This window comes from Astyanax mexicanus, chromosome 1 (genome assembly GCF_023375975.1).
Source record: "Astyanax mexicanus isolate ESR-SI-001 chromosome 1, AstMex3_surface, whole genome shotgun sequence".
Lineage (NCBI taxonomy): Eukaryota > Metazoa > Chordata > Actinopteri > Characiformes > Acestrorhamphidae > Astyanax > Astyanax mexicanus.
The window spans coordinates 104,025,958-104,047,137 of NC_064408.1; the positions used below are offsets into that span (position 1 = coordinate 104,025,958).

General features: G+C 37.5%; 1 protein-coding gene across 5 annotated transcripts in view; it reads right to left on the reverse strand.

The window, feature by feature from the left end:
• Positions 1-21,180, reverse strand: part of asap1b (ArfGAP with SH3 domain, ankyrin repeat and PH domain 1b) — a 100,143-nt gene that overhangs the window by 32,204 nt on the left and 46,759 nt on the right. For all 5 annotated transcript variants that reach the window (XM_049463294.1, XM_049463291.1, XM_022667018.2 and 2 more), the window contains 6 exons: positions 19,826-19,898; positions 16,623-16,768; positions 8,903-8,977; positions 8,126-8,175; positions 6,344-6,473; positions 2,461-2,546 (listed from right to left, as the gene is read on the reverse strand). In XM_049463294.1, the coding sequence (XP_049319251.1) occupies positions 2,461-2,546; positions 6,344-6,473; positions 8,126-8,175; positions 8,903-8,977; positions 16,623-16,768; positions 19,826-19,898 (560 nt within the window). The remainder of the gene's footprint in view (positions 1-2,460; positions 2,547-6,343; positions 6,474-8,125; positions 8,176-8,902; positions 8,978-16,622; positions 16,769-19,825; positions 19,899-21,180) is intronic.

The following is a 21,180-nucleotide window of genomic DNA, read 5'->3' on the forward strand; positions in this document are numbered from 1 at the left end:
TACCCCCCACGATCCCCCACTGCTGTTAGGACCCATCTGGACATCTGTGCTGCATAATTATCAGATATAAAGGCAGGTACACACTGAGGGATTTTATTCAATAAAGGTACCACATGTACGCAATAACGTAGATACTCTTAATGAGTATCAAGAAGTTCAGTCTCCATTTTAGCTTGAGCCAACCTTGATTACATCTTTATTTTGTAACAAATGTATAAAACTAGGGCAGTACCAATTCAATCAAGTGAATCAGGATCCAGGCAAATTTTAAAGGATAGGGATCGAATATTTTTTATCCCAATCAATTTCAGTGTTGTATTTTTTAACACAATTTTTCTGCTGATAAAAATCTATCTGGTGTCCTCAGGGTGACATTAACAGACATTATAGCCTAGCAGGCAGCACAGGAGAGTTCTTAGATGGTTAATTTTGAGTATCCAGTGTGGAACTATTTTATAGTGGAGCATGAAAACATAACGTAGTATTATATTAAAAAAATTATATAAAATATTGTTTTAATGCTTTACTGGCTGGAGAACCACACAATGAACAGCTCTTTCAAGATCAAGTAGAGGCTAATGCTGTGATTGACCGTAAAAATACTAGGAAATGGGATAGTCACAACCAAGCTATATAAATAAAATGATATTATATAACAGTATATAAACTCTTATATAAACTAAAAACGATATTTTACTTTACTATTAATCAGAAGATTATCTTATATAACCTAGAATTCTGTATTATTTATAAAACACAAAGATCAGATCAATACAGGCTGATGCTCAGCATTACGAGACTTGGATTAGATCAGACCAAAAGAAACCAGGACCTCCCTATATATATGTATGTATATATATATATATATATACATATATATATATATATATATATATATGTATATATATATATATATACATATATATATATATATACATATATATATACGTATGTATGTGTGTGTGTATATATATATATATATATATATATATATATATATATAGAAAAAAAACATTTTAACAACCCAATTTGCAGTGGCCGTAAGCTTTACTCTGCTTCTGGGAAATCTTAAGGAAAGCTCAGTGAAGCACTAAAGACAAAAATGTTGTCTCATGATCTTTTGGAGCTCTTTCCAGAGCATTCACGATGACATAACAAGGACCTGAACTGCAAGGTAAGTGCTCTAAAATCAATAGGACAGTGACTCTGCTGATGTGTTGATGGACCAAAGTGCTTACGCCTGTCTTTCTCAGCTCATCACTTTTCCAGGGGACACTGACATTTTGCCAAGCTGTAGGAAACACTCAGTGTCCTCTGTGAGCATCACCTCTCAACCTCCAAGCTCAGATTAGCATTTCCTCACACGCTTTACCCAGGAGGCTTCACAACATGACCTTCAGCTGATCTGGGTAACCAGGCAAAACATACAGATCAACAAAAGGATTTTCTGCTGTAAGCAAAGACAAACTCCACTCAGTATTTTTTTTACTTTAAGATGGAAAGACAGTCCTGTTTAACAAACATCATGTACAAATAAATATTTAAATAAATGAACATCGCAAACATCATGAGACAAGTATCATGTTCCATAACTTTTGGCATAAAAATCCCTACACCATTTACCAAGCACATCCTGTCTGAAATATCTTGGGTGATATTTGTTGGATGTTAAAGCAGAATTATGTAAAAATTCCTTTGTATTTACTTTCACTAATATTTTTGATAATATTCCAGGAACTTACACAAATATACAGCTCTGGAAAAAAAGAGACCACTTAAAATTATGAGTTTCTTTGATATTTACCAAATAATAATAAAAAAAACTCTGGAATATAATCAAGAGGAAAATGGATGATCACAAGCCATCAAACTTGTCAAGGAGAACATGCCAAGATGCATTACAACTGTGATTAAAAACCAGGGTTATTTCACCAAATATTGATTTCTGAACTCTTATAACTTTATGAATATGAACTTGATTTCTTTGCATTGTTTGAGGTCTGAAAGCTCTGCATCTTTTTTGTTATTTCAGTCATTTCTCATTTTCTGCAAATACATGCTCTAAACTGTATGTAGTTTATAGAATAAAACAACTATGTTTATTTTACACAAACATTTACCTACAAATAGCAAAATCAGGGAAACTGAATCAGAAACTGAAATGGTCTCTTATTTTTTACAGAGCTGAATATCTTGTTCACTAAAGTTACACAGGGCAGTTAGAGGAACGTTCCAGCCCTGGACTGCTAATGACAGAGACATTATTCTCAGTGAAGCATCAACATGATTTTGAAGTTGTTATTTTTAAAGTAAAATTGCTACATAGTGATGTGTAATGAAGTAACATTCATTTTTGGTCAGACCATTGCTTCATTTAAAAGAGGCTACTTTGAACAAAACTATAAATAAAACAACAACCAAATATATACTGGGCTATCCTTTTTAAAATGTGTGACTTACTTGCACTGTGCGTGGTAATACTTGATCAGGTTCTGCAGAAGGTCCACCCCCTTTTTGGTCTTAATCTCATTCACTTTGATCAGGTACTGCAGAGGCAAAAAGGTCCATAAAAAAAGTGAATAATAAAAAATTAAACATTTTTGGTTTATCTCATAAGCAAACTGAAACATAAGGTTTATTACGAGCTTTTTCTTTTCTCAAATGAGAAAAGAATAAAAAAAATTAAGAATTTTGCAATTAATAGGTTTCAGATGTGCAGATGATTCATAATTCATCTAATTGGCACTAGTCACAGAAAACAAAACAAAAAAAGATATTAAAAAATACTGCAGACAGGAGATATTTGTTTTGTGCCAAACTCTACATGATGCCACTGAAACCTGCTTACAGTCTGAGCACACGGCAACACATTATTGCAATCAAGAACAGCCAACTTTGACAGGAAAAGGACGTCTGACCTGTGCATATATTCATACAGACAGTTTGACATGATGTGTCTGCACAAAAAAAACAGTGGAGTTTCTCCTTTACTTGCTTTTAATAGTTTTAAACAAAGAGTCACTCATCAAAGTAAATGTCTACTGCATCATCCAAGCTGCTGAATCATCCTGAGTCATCAAAGGTGAGACTTAAATGCTTCATAAACGCTTTATATTCACTGTGTCAATCCAGCATTTTTTTTTTTATTTAATTTGCTTTTTTACTTTGTACGAAGCCAATGGGTCACCAGCTTCTTTATAGGCAAAGAGCAGCAGTATATATATATATAAATATATAATTCTATAAAATTATATAAAAGCTGGCAACAAAAGCTACTAAACAGCAGTTTCATCTTTTTTTCTTTTTAAACTCTACTTACAAAAGTGATGCTGAATGCTGTATTGAGTTTAATTTATCATGCTTGGTATCAGTTTACTACCTCTTCACAAAATGGCTGTTTTTTCAGCTGAAAGATATGACAGAAAATCTGTACAGGACTAGGATAGAAAGGTGCGCTGTGGAATTAAACAAAGCTTGGAGTCATGAAGGTTGTGTGTGTGTTGATGTGCAATGCTGGGGCTGGTGTGTGACTGGCTTTATGTTATATTGCAGTGTTCTTGTAAACTGTAAAAGCTTTCTTCCCTTTGTATTTTTCTCTTTTTTTACACATCACACTTTCTGTACATATCCTTTCAATTTAAAAGCTCTCTGCAATGTGTTTTTTTTTTATATTGTGATTTCATAATGTTTTACTAAATTCTAAAGCAGCTGCAGTAATATTTATGTAGCAGAAACATTGCGCTTTGAACAAAAACAGTTTCAAAAATTTTACATGATGCTATACACAGTCATACACATTTTTGCTATGATTTGTCATCACCACAGAGTAGGAGCATTAAATTAGACAAAATGACCATATCATGACTATATCCTGATAGTGTGACCCTAAAGAAGACAAAAAACTGTTTTTTTTTTTTTGTAAAGGTTCCCCTAAAACACAGTCCTGCCTTCTCCACTGCTTTACATAGAAACAAATTTAAAATTTGCAGTTTCAGTGTTACGCCCACTGTGATGCCAGCATGTATATATATTTTTTTTTCTAATGCTGTGCCACCATTGTGAGCTTTAGATTACACACTTAAAGTGTTCTCCTTTCAGCGGGAGCACAGATGCCCAAGGAGGAGCTTCCTTACATCACAAACCTCTCAAATGCCATCTGAAAATAGCACACCACGACAATTCTCCAGCCAAAAAAGCATGGCCTCCAAACAAATGAATAAAACATAATCTTAATCCTGGTTTATCCCGCAGCAGGAAAATCCAGAACAGCTTGCACAGGATCCCTGCAGCACACCATTTTGCATCTGCGCTCTGGAATGTAATCCATACTGCAGCTGAGGACTTGCATGTGAAATGCATGCAACTCACAGTTCACAGTGAACACTGTCTGGCTTAGAAGAAGAAAGCATTGCAAACCATAAGCATCAAGATTCCTATAATGTCTGCATGTGTGAGAAAATCTCAGCTTCATACAATGTACGAATAAAGAAAAAAGATACAGATATACAATATATGTGTAGTATAATATCCACCTTAAATGGTACAGCAGATACATTCAGTCTCCCCAATAATAAGGCCACTATAAGGTGCAATTAAAATCCTTTAATTTTTCTCAAAATTCAACAGTGCCCCTTGTGTATGAATTCTTTACCAGTCAGGTTGTAAGAAGCAGTAAAGCCACTTTGCTAAAGTATAGCATTATACAGGAGTTTCAGTTTAGTTCTCCAGCATCAAGGCTGGAGCAGCATTAGCATTAGCTGCTAACTATGCTAAGCGTTAGCTCTTTCGCCATTCACAGATAAGTATATTGGACTATAGTCTGCATGTTTACAGTGTTAAAACAAGCTATGTGGGATGAACTGCTTGCTGATAGCACCCTGGGTTACCGGAACACTCAGGGTCCATCAGTACAGAGCTGTCAGGTGGTGCTGCTAACCATGGCTAGCGCTGTCGCTAACTGCAGCTAACTCTGCTGCTAACCTCTGCTAGCACTGCTGCTAACCGCGGTGTTGAAAATATTGAAAAATTAAGCTTACTGTAAACAAAAAGAAGTGTTTTATACACCCAAATACACTGTAGCCTTCTGTGCAACACCCTTGTTCACTAAAATGCGCCTTAAAATCGATTAATACATTTAAGGTGGAATTAAATATTCCAAAAAGAAGTAGAAAAATAAAAACACAACATAGTCTTCATAATGTATTAACTAAACTAAATGACATTTATTTCTGCATTTCTACAGAATTTTAACACCATTATAATTTCTTTCATACTTTATTATCCTTCTTAACTATATTCCTCAATGGTCAGGTATTATTTGATTAAAAATTATACAATGGCAAAAATAAGTCATAAGTCATTTATAGCCATTCTGTCAGAAGACATCTGTGTGAAATTACTGGTCGAAGAGTCCACTGGTCTAAATCACAAGCCTAAACTCCTTTTCACACACTGACGACAGATTGGCGTAGCTGTTGAGGAGACTGTGGTGGATATCTGAATCTATCTGTGGTTTAGGGTGAAAACCAGTAACACTGCAACGCCACAAAGCACACACACAACGAGGGAAAAAGAAAGGGAAAAAAAACAGTATAAATGTGTTGTGATTCTGTGGATGTGCAATAGAGCAGGCAAGCTCTTAAGGCATTGTGCAAGGCTAAAGTGGTCTGACCTTCACCAGTTCCCCTGTTGAAGATGTGGTGAAGAACAAGAGTCAAACCAGCTCCAGTTCCTGCTCTTAACTATGAGCTAAATCTAATCCAGCTCTCGCAAACTTTCTTAGAAATCTATTACCAGCTCCAAACAACTGGTCTACCATCACACACTCACTGAAGCACTTCCTCACATCTTTTGGGACTGGCTGGATGTTGCACAAGAGAGAAATCTGCAAACACTTAAAAGGCTGCACATTTGGCGAAACTGCCTAAACCAGCGTCTTTCTGAATGCTGAAATTTGTAGTAATTGTTGTGATACAAGGATGATGTCTTCCAGTTAAAAACAGCCTGTTTGTTTGGTTACTGAGCAACAGGAACTTCCTGCTTCAATCTTCAATCTGTTCTGTGGAAGAGCTAAAAGTGTTAGGTCGAAGATGCATACAGAAAAGCTCTGATGATGATGATATAACAGAGGTTCAGAAAGAAAGACGTCAAGATGCTGAAGCCGTGGCCATTTTGTAAACCATGTAAAGTCTGTGTTGCATATTTAATGTTTAGTTAAAGAACTACTGTGAACTACACAGATCTACCATGACAACAAAATAACAGTCCTGTGTGTCATCATGGATTGCATCAGTAATATATAGGCATAATTACCATAGACATCCCTGATCCTCCTAATACTCACCTCGCACATCTGGAGCTGAAAGAGGCGTCGCTCCTTCTCCATCTCCTCAGCGATCTCAGCGCCCGTGATCTCCGTGCGGATCATGCCGTGCTGCTTGGCGTGCTCTCGTTTTTCCTTCTCTATCTTTGTACTGAAGACAGACCACACACATCCATTATACAGTTACCCTGACGAACTTATCAATTACCCATAAGCTCTGAACAGACATGCTTCCATTCTGAAGCTTTCAGTAGTACACTGCACAGATCCGCACGGCGCACGCTGACGACCCAGCGCTCGATGCTAATCTGGGATGACGTCCTTCAAATTCAGAAAGGGCTGAGAGACGCTGGTAAAAGTGAACCATTTTTACATGCCCTTTAAAAGTGGCCCTTTTAAATACAAAGCATGACAGTTCAGGTACTCAAAGCTAGCATCTCTCAGAGGCCTTGGACAGCTGCCAACTACTGTTATCACAAATGCCTGTTATTAGTGGTGAGCAGTCAGGTTTGAAGTAGGAGCTGTTCTGTATAAGCAGGTCAGCTTTGACTTTTCAGTGCCTTTTGTTCACGGTAGTGTCGATTTACTGAGAGGAAGTACCTACAGAGTCATTCAGCATATTTTAATGTACAATTACTGTTTATTTATGGAATCTACAAGGGTTTTTGAACACATATTTAAATCTTTTTTAACAACAGGATTCAATTAATGCCTGGAATATTTCTTGGTTACCATGCATGTGTGAAAATGGTTACACATAAATAACTGGTAACACTTTACCTGGATGGTCCATTTAATTAAATGTCTATTAAATACAACTTAACCCTAAGTTGAATGTAAATTATTCAAAATAGAACCCAAACCTACACCTATCCCTAACCTTAACCCTAAATCAACCCTAAAATCTAACCCTACACTTAAAACCTAACCCTAACCTTAATCATTAATCAACCCTAAAATCTAACCCTACACTTAAAACCTAACCTTAACTATTAATCAACCCTAAAATCTAACCATATACTTAAAACCTAACCCTAACCTTAACCATTAATCAACCCAAAAATCTAACACTACATTTAAACCTAGCCCTAACCTTAACCCTTAATCAAACCTAAAATCTAACCCTACACCTAACCCTAACCATTAATCAACCCTAAAATTTAACCCTACACCTAACCCTAACCTTTACCATTTATTAACCCTAAAATCTAACCCTACAATTAAAACCCAACCCTAACCTTAACCATTAATCAACCCTAAAATGTACCCCTACACCTAACCCTAAACTTAACCATTATCAACCCTAAAATCTAACCCTACACCTAACCCTAAACTTAACCATTATCAATCCTAAAATCTAACCCTAACAATTAATCAACCCTAAAATTTAACCCTACACCTAAACCTAACCTTAACCATTTATCAACCCTAAAATCTAACCCTACACTTAAAACCTAACACTAACCTTAACCTAAACTTTAAATCTAACCCTAAAACCCAATGTTAAAATGTTAAGATTAGAGTTTGAGTTAGAGTTGAATGTACGGTTACATTCACTAGAGAATCATTTACTTTCACCTTTCAGTTCAATTGCATTCAATAGACATGCAGTTGAATGTTAGTTTAATGTCAGTTGAGCATCAATAATGCCATGAAATGGACCATCCAAGTAAAGTGTTACCAAATAACCTGCTAGTAGCTAAATAGTTGCTGAAACAATGCTTTATGTTGCAATATCCTACAAGCAACCACAAACACATTTCTCCAGAGATGCTCTTCACTCACACACACACAAACACTTACAACTTCGTTTCATAGTCCTTCCAAGCCTTGTCAAAGGGTTTTTTCAAATCCTAGAAAAAAAAAAACAAGCAAAATAAAATGTATCAATCTTTTGCAGGAATCAGAGTTAAGACTCATGTTAGCAAGCTGTACTGGAGATACATAAGTGCGAAATGCTATGTAAAAAAATCATTAATGTGCTTAACAGAGTAATAATAACTGTCTTATGCAACAACTGAAAGTGCATATTTTAGCTTGTCCAAAAATGTGTGTCCTTAGAGAGGTGGCTCAAAGTGGAAGCTATATTTCTACACTACACAACTATAGGGGAAGCCCAGGAGCAATTCTCTCCTAATGCTGCTTTAAGAAGATTTGGTAGGCAGGTTTCTCACTCAAGTTGTCCAATGATGCGGATTTAGATGTTTGAGGGCAGGCTTCATGTTGCTGAATCCAAGTATGGTGACGAATTCTAGCTAGCAGCTGAGAGCATTAGGAACCAGAGACTGTAGCAGTCTCTTACTGGAAGTCTGTTACTGACTAGGTACCACTTGTCACTGAGCAGGTAAAGCAATCAGCTGTTTACTAGGAGCTCCCTCTGTTTGCTATTTATGCCTTTCCTTTAGTCTCTCGCTCTCCCTCACCTGCTCTCCCAGTCATCTTCTTCTGTATAGTTCTGTCTTTGGTTGTCTCTTACTCTTTTAGGAGCTGCTGAATGAATCTTTCTTGTGTTTTGTTTTTGTGTGAAAGAGTGATTTATTTGTGTGTGCTTGTGTGTGTGAGTGTGTAAATCTGTCTCACCCCCTTCACGCCTTTCAGGTCTCCTTTCAGCAGAGAGTCCAGCGTGAAGATCACATTATGACTCAGACTCTGGAGCTGTAGAGAGAGAGGGAGAGTGAGAAAGAGAGAGAGAGAGAGAGAGAGAGAGAGAGAGACTGATTTCATATTTTATAACACATTGCACAAGGAAGGAAGAGACAGTGAGGTCTTAATGCTAATTTATTGATGCTTTAAACTATGCAGTACAGTCTAACACTTAAAAAAAAAAAATTACATAATTCAGACATCTCACACACAGTGTAGTCTTTAAGGGCAGATTCTTTGGTCTTTTTATTATAAGACATGTTTGCCTGTGATCACAAACACTGTTTTTTCCTGTGCGCTACAACAGAACTCAATCAAAAGCCAAAAGTCAATCATCAGTCCATAATCAAGGAAATAAAAAAAGGAAATTTCTACCATTTTCTCTTACCCCAATTATAGTCAATCACTAAAGAATTGGGACTCATGTTAATCACTTCGCGTATCGCAAAACAGGTATCATACAATATATGTATGATATAATTGTATTTTTTGCTGTTGACTTTGATTTAAGAATAGTGGCTTAATTATTTTTGTTTTATTTATTAAGGATATTTTTAAATGTACCAATTTCTGGTGAATATTCTTAATTATTTAAATCTCACTGATCTTTAGTGTATAAATGAATTACTATACGATCATACACATGTAAAGGTATTAAACTGACAATAGTATAATGTTATACTATTATTAAATCAAATTATTTGTGGGACAATACATTGTTTAAGTTTGTCTAAAAATGGCTTCTTTAGTTTTACACTGAAACTGTAAGCCTATTGTAACCTACAAGTAATGAAGCTTATTCCCACCTGTTAGTCCTGTGCAAACTAATTTTACTTTGATTTAACCCTCGTATAATTATATCCAACTCTAAAGAATCACCAGGGTCAAATTGGTAACCATCCAAAAATACACTTTATTCCTTCATAAATATCATATTTATCTTTATAAATATACATTCTGTTCAATAATTACTGTCATCAACACTTTGATTTTAAGAACGTAAATCACATTGTGTTTCAATTTTCAGTCAGTTTGTCCTGAAACTTAGCAGGAAGTAACAAGGTCACTCCCACAAGCCACAGCTACACACACATATACACACAAACATTGCTTAAGTGGCAAATTAAATAAAAAACATAGCTGCAATTCATACTAACTACATAACACCACTGTATAGAGGGACAGATTTTGGGCCTCAAAGTACAAACAGTATACATGTGCCCTAAAATGTGTGAGATAGTCTAGCTAAATACCTTAAGGAAAAATAAAGGCTTAGAATCAAACTGTATTTCAAGCCAATGCCAATTAGTCTAATTCATTACACATTCATATTGCTTAGAATGAAGCAAATACACAACTGTCAACTTTTTTTACTTATGCCAAATGTACCCATTATTCTATACTCCACAAAAGTGCCCAATTTATGAAGAAATGATGCTTCTCTTATCAGGCACAAGTCACACAAGACATTCTAAAAATGCTGAATCCAAATCTTGTCTAAAAAGGCTCTGCGGTGCTCTTCCAGAACTGTCTGGTACATTTGTGCTCCCTTAAGTACAATACAAATTATTTCACATTTATTACACATTTATTACACATGGCTAATGATTGCCTTGAACATATCTTTTTATTTGATGTGGATAAATACAGTATTTGAGGATTCCTTTAACTTCAGAATATAAGAATATTACATTTCCCTTTAATGTTAATCTAGGTAGATTTTGTCTCGAAGTTAGTTTTGCCAGTAGCATCATATTATCAGATATCAGCTTGGTCATGCAAATGTCTTCACTGGTACCCCATCCAAAACTGTGTGAATTTAGTAAAACAGTGATAAAAGTGGATATTACTAAGCATTTTGTAGGATATATAAGATTTAACAGACAACAGCTGTCATCAGCTCTTCCTGGGCAGATTCGTTTCGCGTAACTCTCTGAGGCCATGATGACAAAAAAAATGCCAACGACCTGCTGTGACGGCTAAGATTTCAGTCCGGACTGGAGCCCACCACATAAAAACTTTACCGCCTAAAGAAAGAGGAGAAGAAAAGGAAGAGAGGGAAGATACAGACCTGTAAAAGAGCCTATGAATAGCTGTGTGTAGCTGAACTGTCCCCTAGCTAGAGCTCCATTCAGAGCAAGATCACTGAGCTAGGCCTGAATCTGTCATTCATAAACTGCTGCTTTCAGCCCAGCAGCCTGTGTGTGTGAGAGAGTGTGAGTACAAGAGAAGAAGTGATAGAGCAAAAGAGAGGCAAAGATTTTGAGAGTGAAAAAATATCGATATAAATTCAAGCTCAACTAAAGTTTGTAGCTCACTATGAGAAGAAAAAGGCCCTCTGAAGAAGGGTCTGAAGTTTTTGTATGAACATTTTCAGTACAGGTGAAGTATGTAAAACACTGTACTAATTATTAAGCATGGTGGTGGTAGCTACATATTCTGGAGTTGTTTTAGAACTAGTATTGTGGAATAATGAAGTAGGACTATTTCTGAATCCTCCAGCATAACCTCAAACTAAATAATAATAGGCTGGGCCTTCGACGACAGTGTTGTGGTTTCAATACCTGGGTTGGAACAGGTCAGGACACCACTGTTGGGCCCTTGAGCAAGGCCCTTAACTATATCAGGGTTCTTGTACCATTTTAAAAGTCAAATTTAATGCTTTTTAAGACCTTTTAGGCCACAAAAAATATGATTTAAGAAATTATGATTTTCTTTGATAGAAAATAATTTGTTGTACTGGACATCAAAACTTAATGTAGCTAACTCGCCGCTAACGCTACTATGTTATCTAGCTTGCCGCTATCGTTAACTAGCTCTCCACTAATCTTAGTTCTTTCTGCTGTAACATAGCTAACTCGCCGCTAATGTCACTATGTTACCTAGTTCTCTATGAACCTTAGTTCTCTTCCCAGTAACGTAGCTCCATCACTGCTACTGTTATTATGTTAGCTAGCTTGTCGCTTATGTTACTATGTTAGCTAGCTCTCTGCTAACCGTAGTTCTCTCCCCAGTAATATAGCTAGGTAACTCGCTGCTAAGATTAGTATGTTAGCTAGCTTGCCGCTAACATTAACATTAACATCTGCTAACCTTAGTTCTCTCCCTGGTGACGTAGCTAACTTGCCACTAATGTAACTATGTTAGCTAGCTCTCTGCTAAACTTAGTTCTCTCTTCAGTAACGTAGCTAACTCACTGCTACTGTTATTATGTTAGCATGTTAGCTAGCTCGCCGCTTATGTTACTATGTTAGCTAGTTCTCTGCTAACCTTAGTTCCCTCCCCAGTAATGTAGCTAGATAACTCACTGCTAACATTAGTATGTTAGCCAGCTTGCCACTAACATTAGCTAGCTCTCTGCTAACCTTAGTTCTCTTCCCAGTTATGTAGCTAACTCACCGCTTATGTTACTATGTTAGCTAGTTTGCTGCTAACCTTAGCTAGCTCTCTAGTTTATCATACAACAAATGACTCAAAACACTAAAAGTGAATGTCCTGTATAGATTGGACAAATCAGGCTAACAGTAAGCGTTTAATGGCCTCCCCAAAGTCCTGACCTCAAATATGTAGTGTGTGCTTACAAATTTGATCAGGGCTCCAACCAGAATTCTGTCAGAAGCTTGTTGATAGCTACTAAAAGTGGACGGTTAAGATAAAACTTGCTAAAGAACTTGTTTATCAAAATATTTTTTTCCAGTTAAAGATGCATGTTGTACACTACTTTTATACCCCAAAAAGTACAGCTTTGAGGAAACTGCTGAAAGCTAGTTCTGGCATGACATATTAACTTCCATCAAGACCCGTAAGTAGTTGAAACCACTCTGAGAATCCTAAAAAGATGATGATAAAGAGGCAGCTTGATGAAAAGTGACTGATCCAACAGACTGCTGATTCAATTTTCAACAGGCGTGCATTCTACCTGACGTCTTCATTCAGTCTCTGTCTGAGGCTCGTATTTCTGAGTGGTAAATATCACAGCATGGTGCCAGCCTTTCAGCACACACTCAGAAGCTCCTGCTACAAGACACCAAAGCTGCCTCTTTCATTCCTCTGTAGGCCAACATGAAGAGAAACCACTCACAACTGCTTTCATGCCTGTAGTGAGTGCTGGTGTGTGCGGCACCACACGTAACACTGCAGCTCTATTGGAAAGTGTTGCAGTTGCTATTAGCAATAAATATGATGCAAGATATTAAAAACACATATCTTTTTGGTGAAATACTTCTCTTTTGCTGGATTACAATAGAAGTCAGTCATAAGAAAATGAAGTGTGGTAAAGTCTTGTAACTGGTATAAGGGTTCATTAGATAAACACAAAAAAAAGTTTGTGCACACACAGACAGTAGCTGCATTCTTAAACCTAGTTCTGTCCTTTGATGACTCCTCCTTAGTTGCGTATTGCTCACACTTGTGGAAAAATCTAACAGGGCTGAGAAGTGACATCACCAGAAAGATATTTTAACTGAAGTGCAAATTGTGCATCCTTTTTTTTTCTTTGCAGAATCAAACTGTACTTTTATGAATAAAACTAACATTTAAAAATTAAATCTGCTCTAGATTTTTCCACCCAATTTCCATGGTGTTGTTTTGCCCAGTGTTGTAAGTGTGCAGAAGCTGTGGGTAACCGAGGGTCTGGAAGGATTCATCAGTTGCGTCCTCTAAATCTATCAGCTTCACTCCAAGGGATCAGAGGGGGTTAAGAGGTTAGGGTCTTGCTCAAGGACCAAACACTAACCTGCTCTGTGCTCTAAGCACAGATCCAGCACTGTCTGTATATTATTATTTTACTTTAGTCTGCACATTATACTATTTAGCACTGCTATAGGTAGCAAAGAATATCCAAATTTCCCAGTAGTGTGGAAGTAGCATCACTAATTTACAAAAAAAACACAGTAGACAGTAGTAAATGGATATTAAATATAGTAAAGAGTGGGGCATCCTGACGTACCTATGACTGCCTACTGATACCTTGTCTTAGATTAGACATGAGCTATTGGTGTATAAATCACTCTGTCCTTTATTGAGCTGTAGAGCAGTGGAACTGTTTTCTCTGAAATTATGGTGCGCCATACAATATTTGGAGTTGGCAATCATCCGACTTCCTCACAGCAATGCTCCAAAATCTAGTAGAAAGACTTATCTGGACAGTAGAGACAGTTTCTCCAACAAAAGTATGATAAACTCTAACTCCATTGATTTCTGAAGAAACGATGAATGTGTAGGTGTCCCAATACTTTGTCCATACAAGGTATTATATACACCTGCCTATGCTTCATTTACTATATGAGATATATTCTACTTCAATGTTCTTCTCCTTGTTCTGCTGTTGAAGACTTGAAGCAGTTACTGTGCCTAGTCCTCACTAAATTTATGGTGCTTTTCTCAAGTGTAGCTGCAAGGAAGTGTGAAAGAAACTGCACACTTTGACAGTGTGCATATATACACACCACACTCACACACACAAGCAAACACACGGTCACACATTTCATCGCTCTGTATGTGAGTGGGTTCAAACACCAACGCAGAGAACTCTGCAACCTGCGTACATGCTTTCAAACGCACACACATACACACACGCTCAAAGCCCTCTAACACTCCTCCTGGGAGTGTGGATCATTAGGTCTGGATCATACACATCAAGCCAGAGAATGCAGCTCCAGCACTACATATGTCAAGTAGGCGACAGTCACCTTAGATAAGAGTGTTTCTACATGTCATGAATTAAAAAATGAATGAACATCTGTGTACTTTTTTCCATTTTTTCTCCAATTTACACAGCCAATTTCCCAACCCACTCAATAGGAGTCCCCCTATCATTAGTAATACCCCAACACCAGGAGGGTGAGGACTACTACATGCCTCCTTCAATATATGTAAATAGGCCACCGTCTCTTTTCAATTGATGTTAATGCTGATTCGGAGGAAAGCGCAGTGACTCAGTTCCCATACATCAGCTCACAGACGTATTGTGCTAAGCGACATCACCCTGCGAGTGATTAGGGGAAAGAGCACCATCTACTCACCCAGAGAGAGAGCAAAGCCAATTGTGCTCTCTCAGGACTCTGGCAGCTGATGGCAAGCTACATGAACAGGATTCGTACTGGTGATTAGGGGTGGGTATCATCACTGATTTCCCAGTTCGATTCGATTCCGATTCACAAGGTCTCGATTCGATTTTCAAATCGATTTTCGATTCGATTCGATTCTCGATTCAACATCGATTAATTTAGGGAAATTTCAGTTACCATAAAAATTGTAGTTTGAATATGAAATGTAATTATACAAGGAACACTCAAATTTCATTATTAAAATATTAGTTTATATTATGAACACTCACTTATGAACTGTATATCCTTACATATAAATGTTACCAGAGCTTCAGATATTTTTTTAGCACGAGGAGAACTTGAAGGTAGTTTCATCGCAAATGCTTTCTCTAGTGGAGTTTGTGTGGGTTCTGCCGTTTTCTGAGTATCAGGATGGTGTCGCGTTAGATGATTTCTCAGATTTGTGGTATTTCCACAATATTTCAGCTCCTTGTTGCACAGTTTACACACAGCTTTGCTTTTATCCAGCTCTTCCCTACCGCCATAGCTTCTGAATCCAAAATGCAACCACACGTCTGCCTTCAGGTTCTTGGGCGCCTGCACTCCTGCTTCAGCCATGCTTAACTGATCACCCCAGCCAGAGCGCGCTGCTCGGAAAAAAAGGATGGTCTCGCGAGATCTACGCGAGACGTTAAAGCTACGCATACACGGGGAAAAGGGGCTAGTTATAAAGATCGATCTCGGGTTTATATAAATCGATATCGGATCATTCAAATGAGGATCGATTTAAATCGAATAATCGATTTTTTTAACACACCCCTACTGGTGATCCCTTGTTCATAGTAAACATGATCATGATATGTCCTCCCAAGCCCAGTTTAAACCCGACCAATTTTTCCTAGGGAGGGTGTTAAAACTGAGCTTTTCAAAAACATTTCCAGGCCGTTTGAATGAGCGAAATCTGTTCAGAATGTTAATTAATATTGCAACACTGAAGAAGCATAGACCTATTAGTGTGCGTAAGCCTCAGAGCTGCAGAAATATACCATTCTAAACAATGAGATTTGTTTCTTTGTTATATTGTGATTATCATGCCATAGCTTTGTATAAAATAAAAATAGCATTGAAAAACAGATGCCTACGGCACAGACCATTTTGGTTGGGCTCAGGCTCGGGATGAGAATCTAAACTCTGGTACCTAAGGTATCTTGTCACATTTAAGAAGCAGTGTCCATAAACTTGTGGACATATGGTCCACAAGCCCATTGATTAAATGTTAATCTCAACCGCAGGAACCAACAGGCAGTTGTTCTGCTCTTGTATCTTCTGTGATCTTTTGTGTTTTCCTTAAAAAACAGGCCTACAGATTGATCCTGAGCATGACTTTACAACAACATCTTGAAGATCAATGAATAATTTGAGTAGAGAAGTGTGGGGGGAGGAGACCATTTTCTTATGCAAAGCAGCACAACAATGCTCAAGGATATCCCTCTCCCCCTGAACACAGCGCCAGACAAAGAATAAATTCATACACTCTTGAATACGGTATGTTATTCATCAGTTAACTAAAGCAGCTCTAGTGCTTTTGCAGAAGTTCAAGGACTACTCACCAGGTTCTTAAGCAGTGCAGACAGCTCCTTGGTCAGGGTGGAAAACTTGACGAAGGCTGTTCCCAGGTCAGGGTTATCCCGGCTGATGAAGTTACTTCCAAATTTATCCAGCGCCAGGGCGTACGTCTCCTCGTTCTGGACATGATCTACACACACACACACACACACACACACACACAAAACGGATTTCACAGGGTTATCAGCAGAACACAATAACTCTTCGAAGCAAGGAGTTCCGACTGTGTTTTATCCATATTAGACACCATTATTTAAGCATATTTATACAACAAACCGAACAGTTACGTAATTTATTGCAGTCACATTTTGTTCCCGCTGGTTTGAGGCTGAACCTTTTTGTAACAGAGGAAAGGAGGTCACTAATAGGTGGACTGCAGTCTGGGTCCAGCCTCAGGTGCTGTCCTCTCCATACCTGGACCAGCCAAAGGAAAGTTAAGAGAAAACAGGAGTTCCAAAACCGAGCTTTTAATCAAAGATAGGCTTATACAGGTTCAGAATTTCCACCAGCAGTTCCAAGCCAGCATGTCCCATCTGTTCCCAGACCATGGCATTTATTAAAAACAAAAATGTTATATTATTAATACTTTACTAATACACTTACCCAAAATATTAATTACTATTTTTACTCAAAATATATTTAGAATGAACATTGATATATATTTTAACAAGAAGCTGGAAAAATATAAATATTATTGCACTGTATATGTAATATGTATATGTAATGTTCTGGACCTTGGCTTGCTGAAAATTTCTCGAACTGGATCTGAATTTTTATTAAAATACACCTACTGTCTGATGCTTTATCAGTCTAATTATAAACAAATCTTAATCAAGCTAAATGCTAGTAGTTGCCAGCCGTGATCTCTGCATGTAGCCCCAATTTATCACTGTTAGCATTGACCCATGTTAACGTGTGTTATTGTGATAATAGTGATAGTGGCTTCGCATGTCCTCAGAAATGAATGCAACACACATACAAAGTTCAGTACACATGAAAACGCTAGAGGCAGTCCAAGCATTCAGCAGTGCCAATGTGATGAACAGTTTTAAAGAATGGCTATAAGGCAACTGTATCTTGCCGCTGGAGCAAGTGGAGACCTCCAGTGCAGGGGTTCTTAATCTGGGGGTTGCGAGGGCCAATGGGTTGCAACAACTATAAAAAAAATAATTATTGAACCTTTATTCTATTAAACCTAACTTGTATATAAATACATTTAACCAAGAATGAGGAAAATCCTGACAACTTAAGGGACCGTAAAAGAAAAGCCATCTAAATGAATAATGAATAACTCTATTTAACTTTCTCAAAATATGACCTTGTAATGATATATGTGTACATATTTTGTTAGCTTGACATCACAAGGTCATATTTTGAGAAAGTTAAATACTGGAAGATTTCCTCATTACTTTTGTATGCTGTTCCTTGAGCGGTCCCTAAAATGCCACACAACGCCGAATATTTGGGAACGCTGCAGGATTGTGCCCCAATCTTGGTTAACTATCATCATATAAAAAGTTAACTTTAGTAAAATAAGTAAATATTTTGAATTCTAAAAAGGTTTATCTCTGTAACTTTTTACCACCTCATATAAGACAAATTAACTCTCTTTCACAATTCAAATCCACACTCAAAACTCACCTATTCCATCTGATCGTTTCTTATATTTTCTCATTTTAACGCTGTGTATTTTGTATGTTTTATTTAATGCTTATTTTGCACTTTGTAAGGTGTCCTTGAGTGACAGAAAGGCACCTGAAATAAAATGTATTATTATTATTATTTACTATTATTAAGAACCTCTGCTCTACTGGACAATGCAGCTGGTTGTCTATGCGAATGCACAGCCACACAGCAAGTATATTTCTAATCTAAATGTAGTTTGCTAATACTAATATAAATCAACAGCATGTGGATTGTAGCAGTCTTCATACAGTTATCCAGATGACCAATTGATTCATCTGAGCATGTAGAACAGAATGTGCACAGAGCCTGTGTGTGTTTTTAACGTGGGGGAGATAAAACTGAGTGGGTGGGTGAGTGGGTGGCTGAGAAACACAATGTAAGATCGTTTGAAAATGAAGTGCAATGTGCTCCTTTAACTGCAATCAGTGATTCAGCACGCACAGGTTTATTCTGGACAATGACTCCCTGTAGACGCATCAATCACGAGCCAACAGAAAAGCTGCAGGAGTATAATGCAATTTACTGTGATGTATATACTGTTATATGCACCTTGAGTTCTGCTTTTCTTGGAGTAATGGAAGGCTTTCTACTAGATACTAGAGCATGTTGTAAGTGTTTAATTGCACTGTGACATAAGTAAGGTCAAGATTTTAAATGATCACTACCCCACCTCATCCCTATCTCCCTAACTCATCCCAAAAGTACTGAAGAGAACATCTTCATTACAGAGAATGCAGTTTCATTGCTCCACAGCTCAGGGATGGGAGGTCTTATACTCCACAGCCCACCCTTGACATTAGGCACAATTGATGAATAAATAAATAAAATAAAAAATGAACACAAATGGACAAAAAGGCATCTTTACTAAGCAGGTTACAGTACAATAAGGTTGCACAGTATTTGAAAAAAATATAACATTGCAATATTTTGTTCTTCTACAAGATATATCGATAAGAAAAAAAATGCTATTTTCATTGGATTTCAGTAGCAGTCAATAATCCATGTAATAGTACCTCAAATCAAATCAAATTTATTTGTATAGCGCTTTTTACAACTGGTGTTGGCACAAAGCATTTTTACAGAAACATGATCAACGACAAACAATTAGGCAAAACATTAAACATAGAAAATACAGAATACAGAACCCCCAGTGAGCGCAGAGGCAAGGAAAAAATTTAAAAACACTATTTACAGACTGTATTTAATTGGTGTAAAACAAAGAGTCCGTAATAATAATTGATTGTAATCTGCTACAATATTGCTTCCATTAAACAGACCATTGTGCTGGGAAATAAATCAAAGTCAGTCAGAACACTGGCATTTAACATGACAGCATTGGCTCTTAAATATTTTAGATTAGCCCTTTAAAATGAGTGTTCATAATTAATCCATACTTTATAGCTGTTTTTAATGTCTTACTCAAATGCAGTGGCAGTAGCTACAAGATTAATGTACCTGTTGTTCTCTGTATTTGTGTGTGTGTGTGTGTGTGGTCATTTACCTTGGCCAGAGTTGTAGATGGCTTTGACTGACTTCTTGACTTTTTGAAGTGAAGTTCTGTCCTGATCCAAAGCCTAAAGAAAGAATGAGAGAAAACACAGAGTTTAAAAAAGAGCCAAGAGGCTGTTCAGAACATGAGAGAGAGAGAGAGAGAGAGAGAGAGAGTGTGTGTGTGAGAGACAGATAGGGAGAGTGAGTGGGAGACAAACAGACAGACACCTGTTGTAATTCTGGCAAAATGACATTCTCTATTAATCACAGTAATAAGACAGGCTGACCACAACACTGGCATTAAATCTACACTCATTGTCCATATGAGCACTTTGTGGTTCTATAATTACAGACTGTAGTCCTGTATCTGTTTCTCTGCATATTTTTTACCCACATTGCACCCTAGTCTTCAAAGATCAGGACTCCGCAGTACCAGCACAGAGCTAGTATGGTGGTGGTCTGCTTATGGTGGTGTGCTACTGCAGTGCCACTGCTGGACTGAGAATAGTCCACCAACCAGAAATATCCAGTGTATTGTGGGCGGCATTCTAAAATTTGAGTGTGACCACTGGGAAGGACTAGAGGGTGACCAACACAAACAGTGCAGGAACAGATACAGAGCTTCTGTCTTTGACTTTTTATCCACAATGTGGAGAAGCTGGGTAAGAATGTTTAATAGAGTGGACAGTTAGTGAACGCTCCAGGGTTTAAAAACTCCAGTAGCACTGCTGTAGCTGATCCATTTGTGCAAAAACAACATAAACTACACACACAACATTCAATATTTATAGAACTACAAAGTGCTTCTAAAGGTCAGCGGACCAGACAAGAAGTGAGGAGGTGGCGTTTAAGAAAAGGCCATTGAGTGTATGCATATATAATTCAAAGTAATTACTCAGCAGCCTCCCTTCTGCTGCCAAGACAACAAATGCCAATCACAGCTAATTATCCAAAATCATCAGCCAATCAAGTGAACAACTCAAATCAAATCTGTACATGACCCATTTATCCTTTCTTATTCCCATGCAAAATTTGCTATGATTTAAGTAGACAAACAAACAATTTCCCCAGTGTGTATCTTGAGCTTGCTGCGTGACTCAACATCCCCCTCAACACAGCTTTATTTTGCAGAGCTGAGCTCTGTTCTGGAGGATGTGCTGAGAGTGACTAACAGAGGTCATCTAGACTTGACATGTCAGACACAGTCTACAGTCTACTCAATCTTGGTCTTGTAGGCGTCAAATGGCCAATCAGCAGTCTCTCTGGTACTGCTCACTTTAGCCAAGAAGAGTCATGACCCAAAACCAGCATGTATCAAATCTAGCACAGCAAGTGAACCAGTCTCCAAAACCACACACACACACA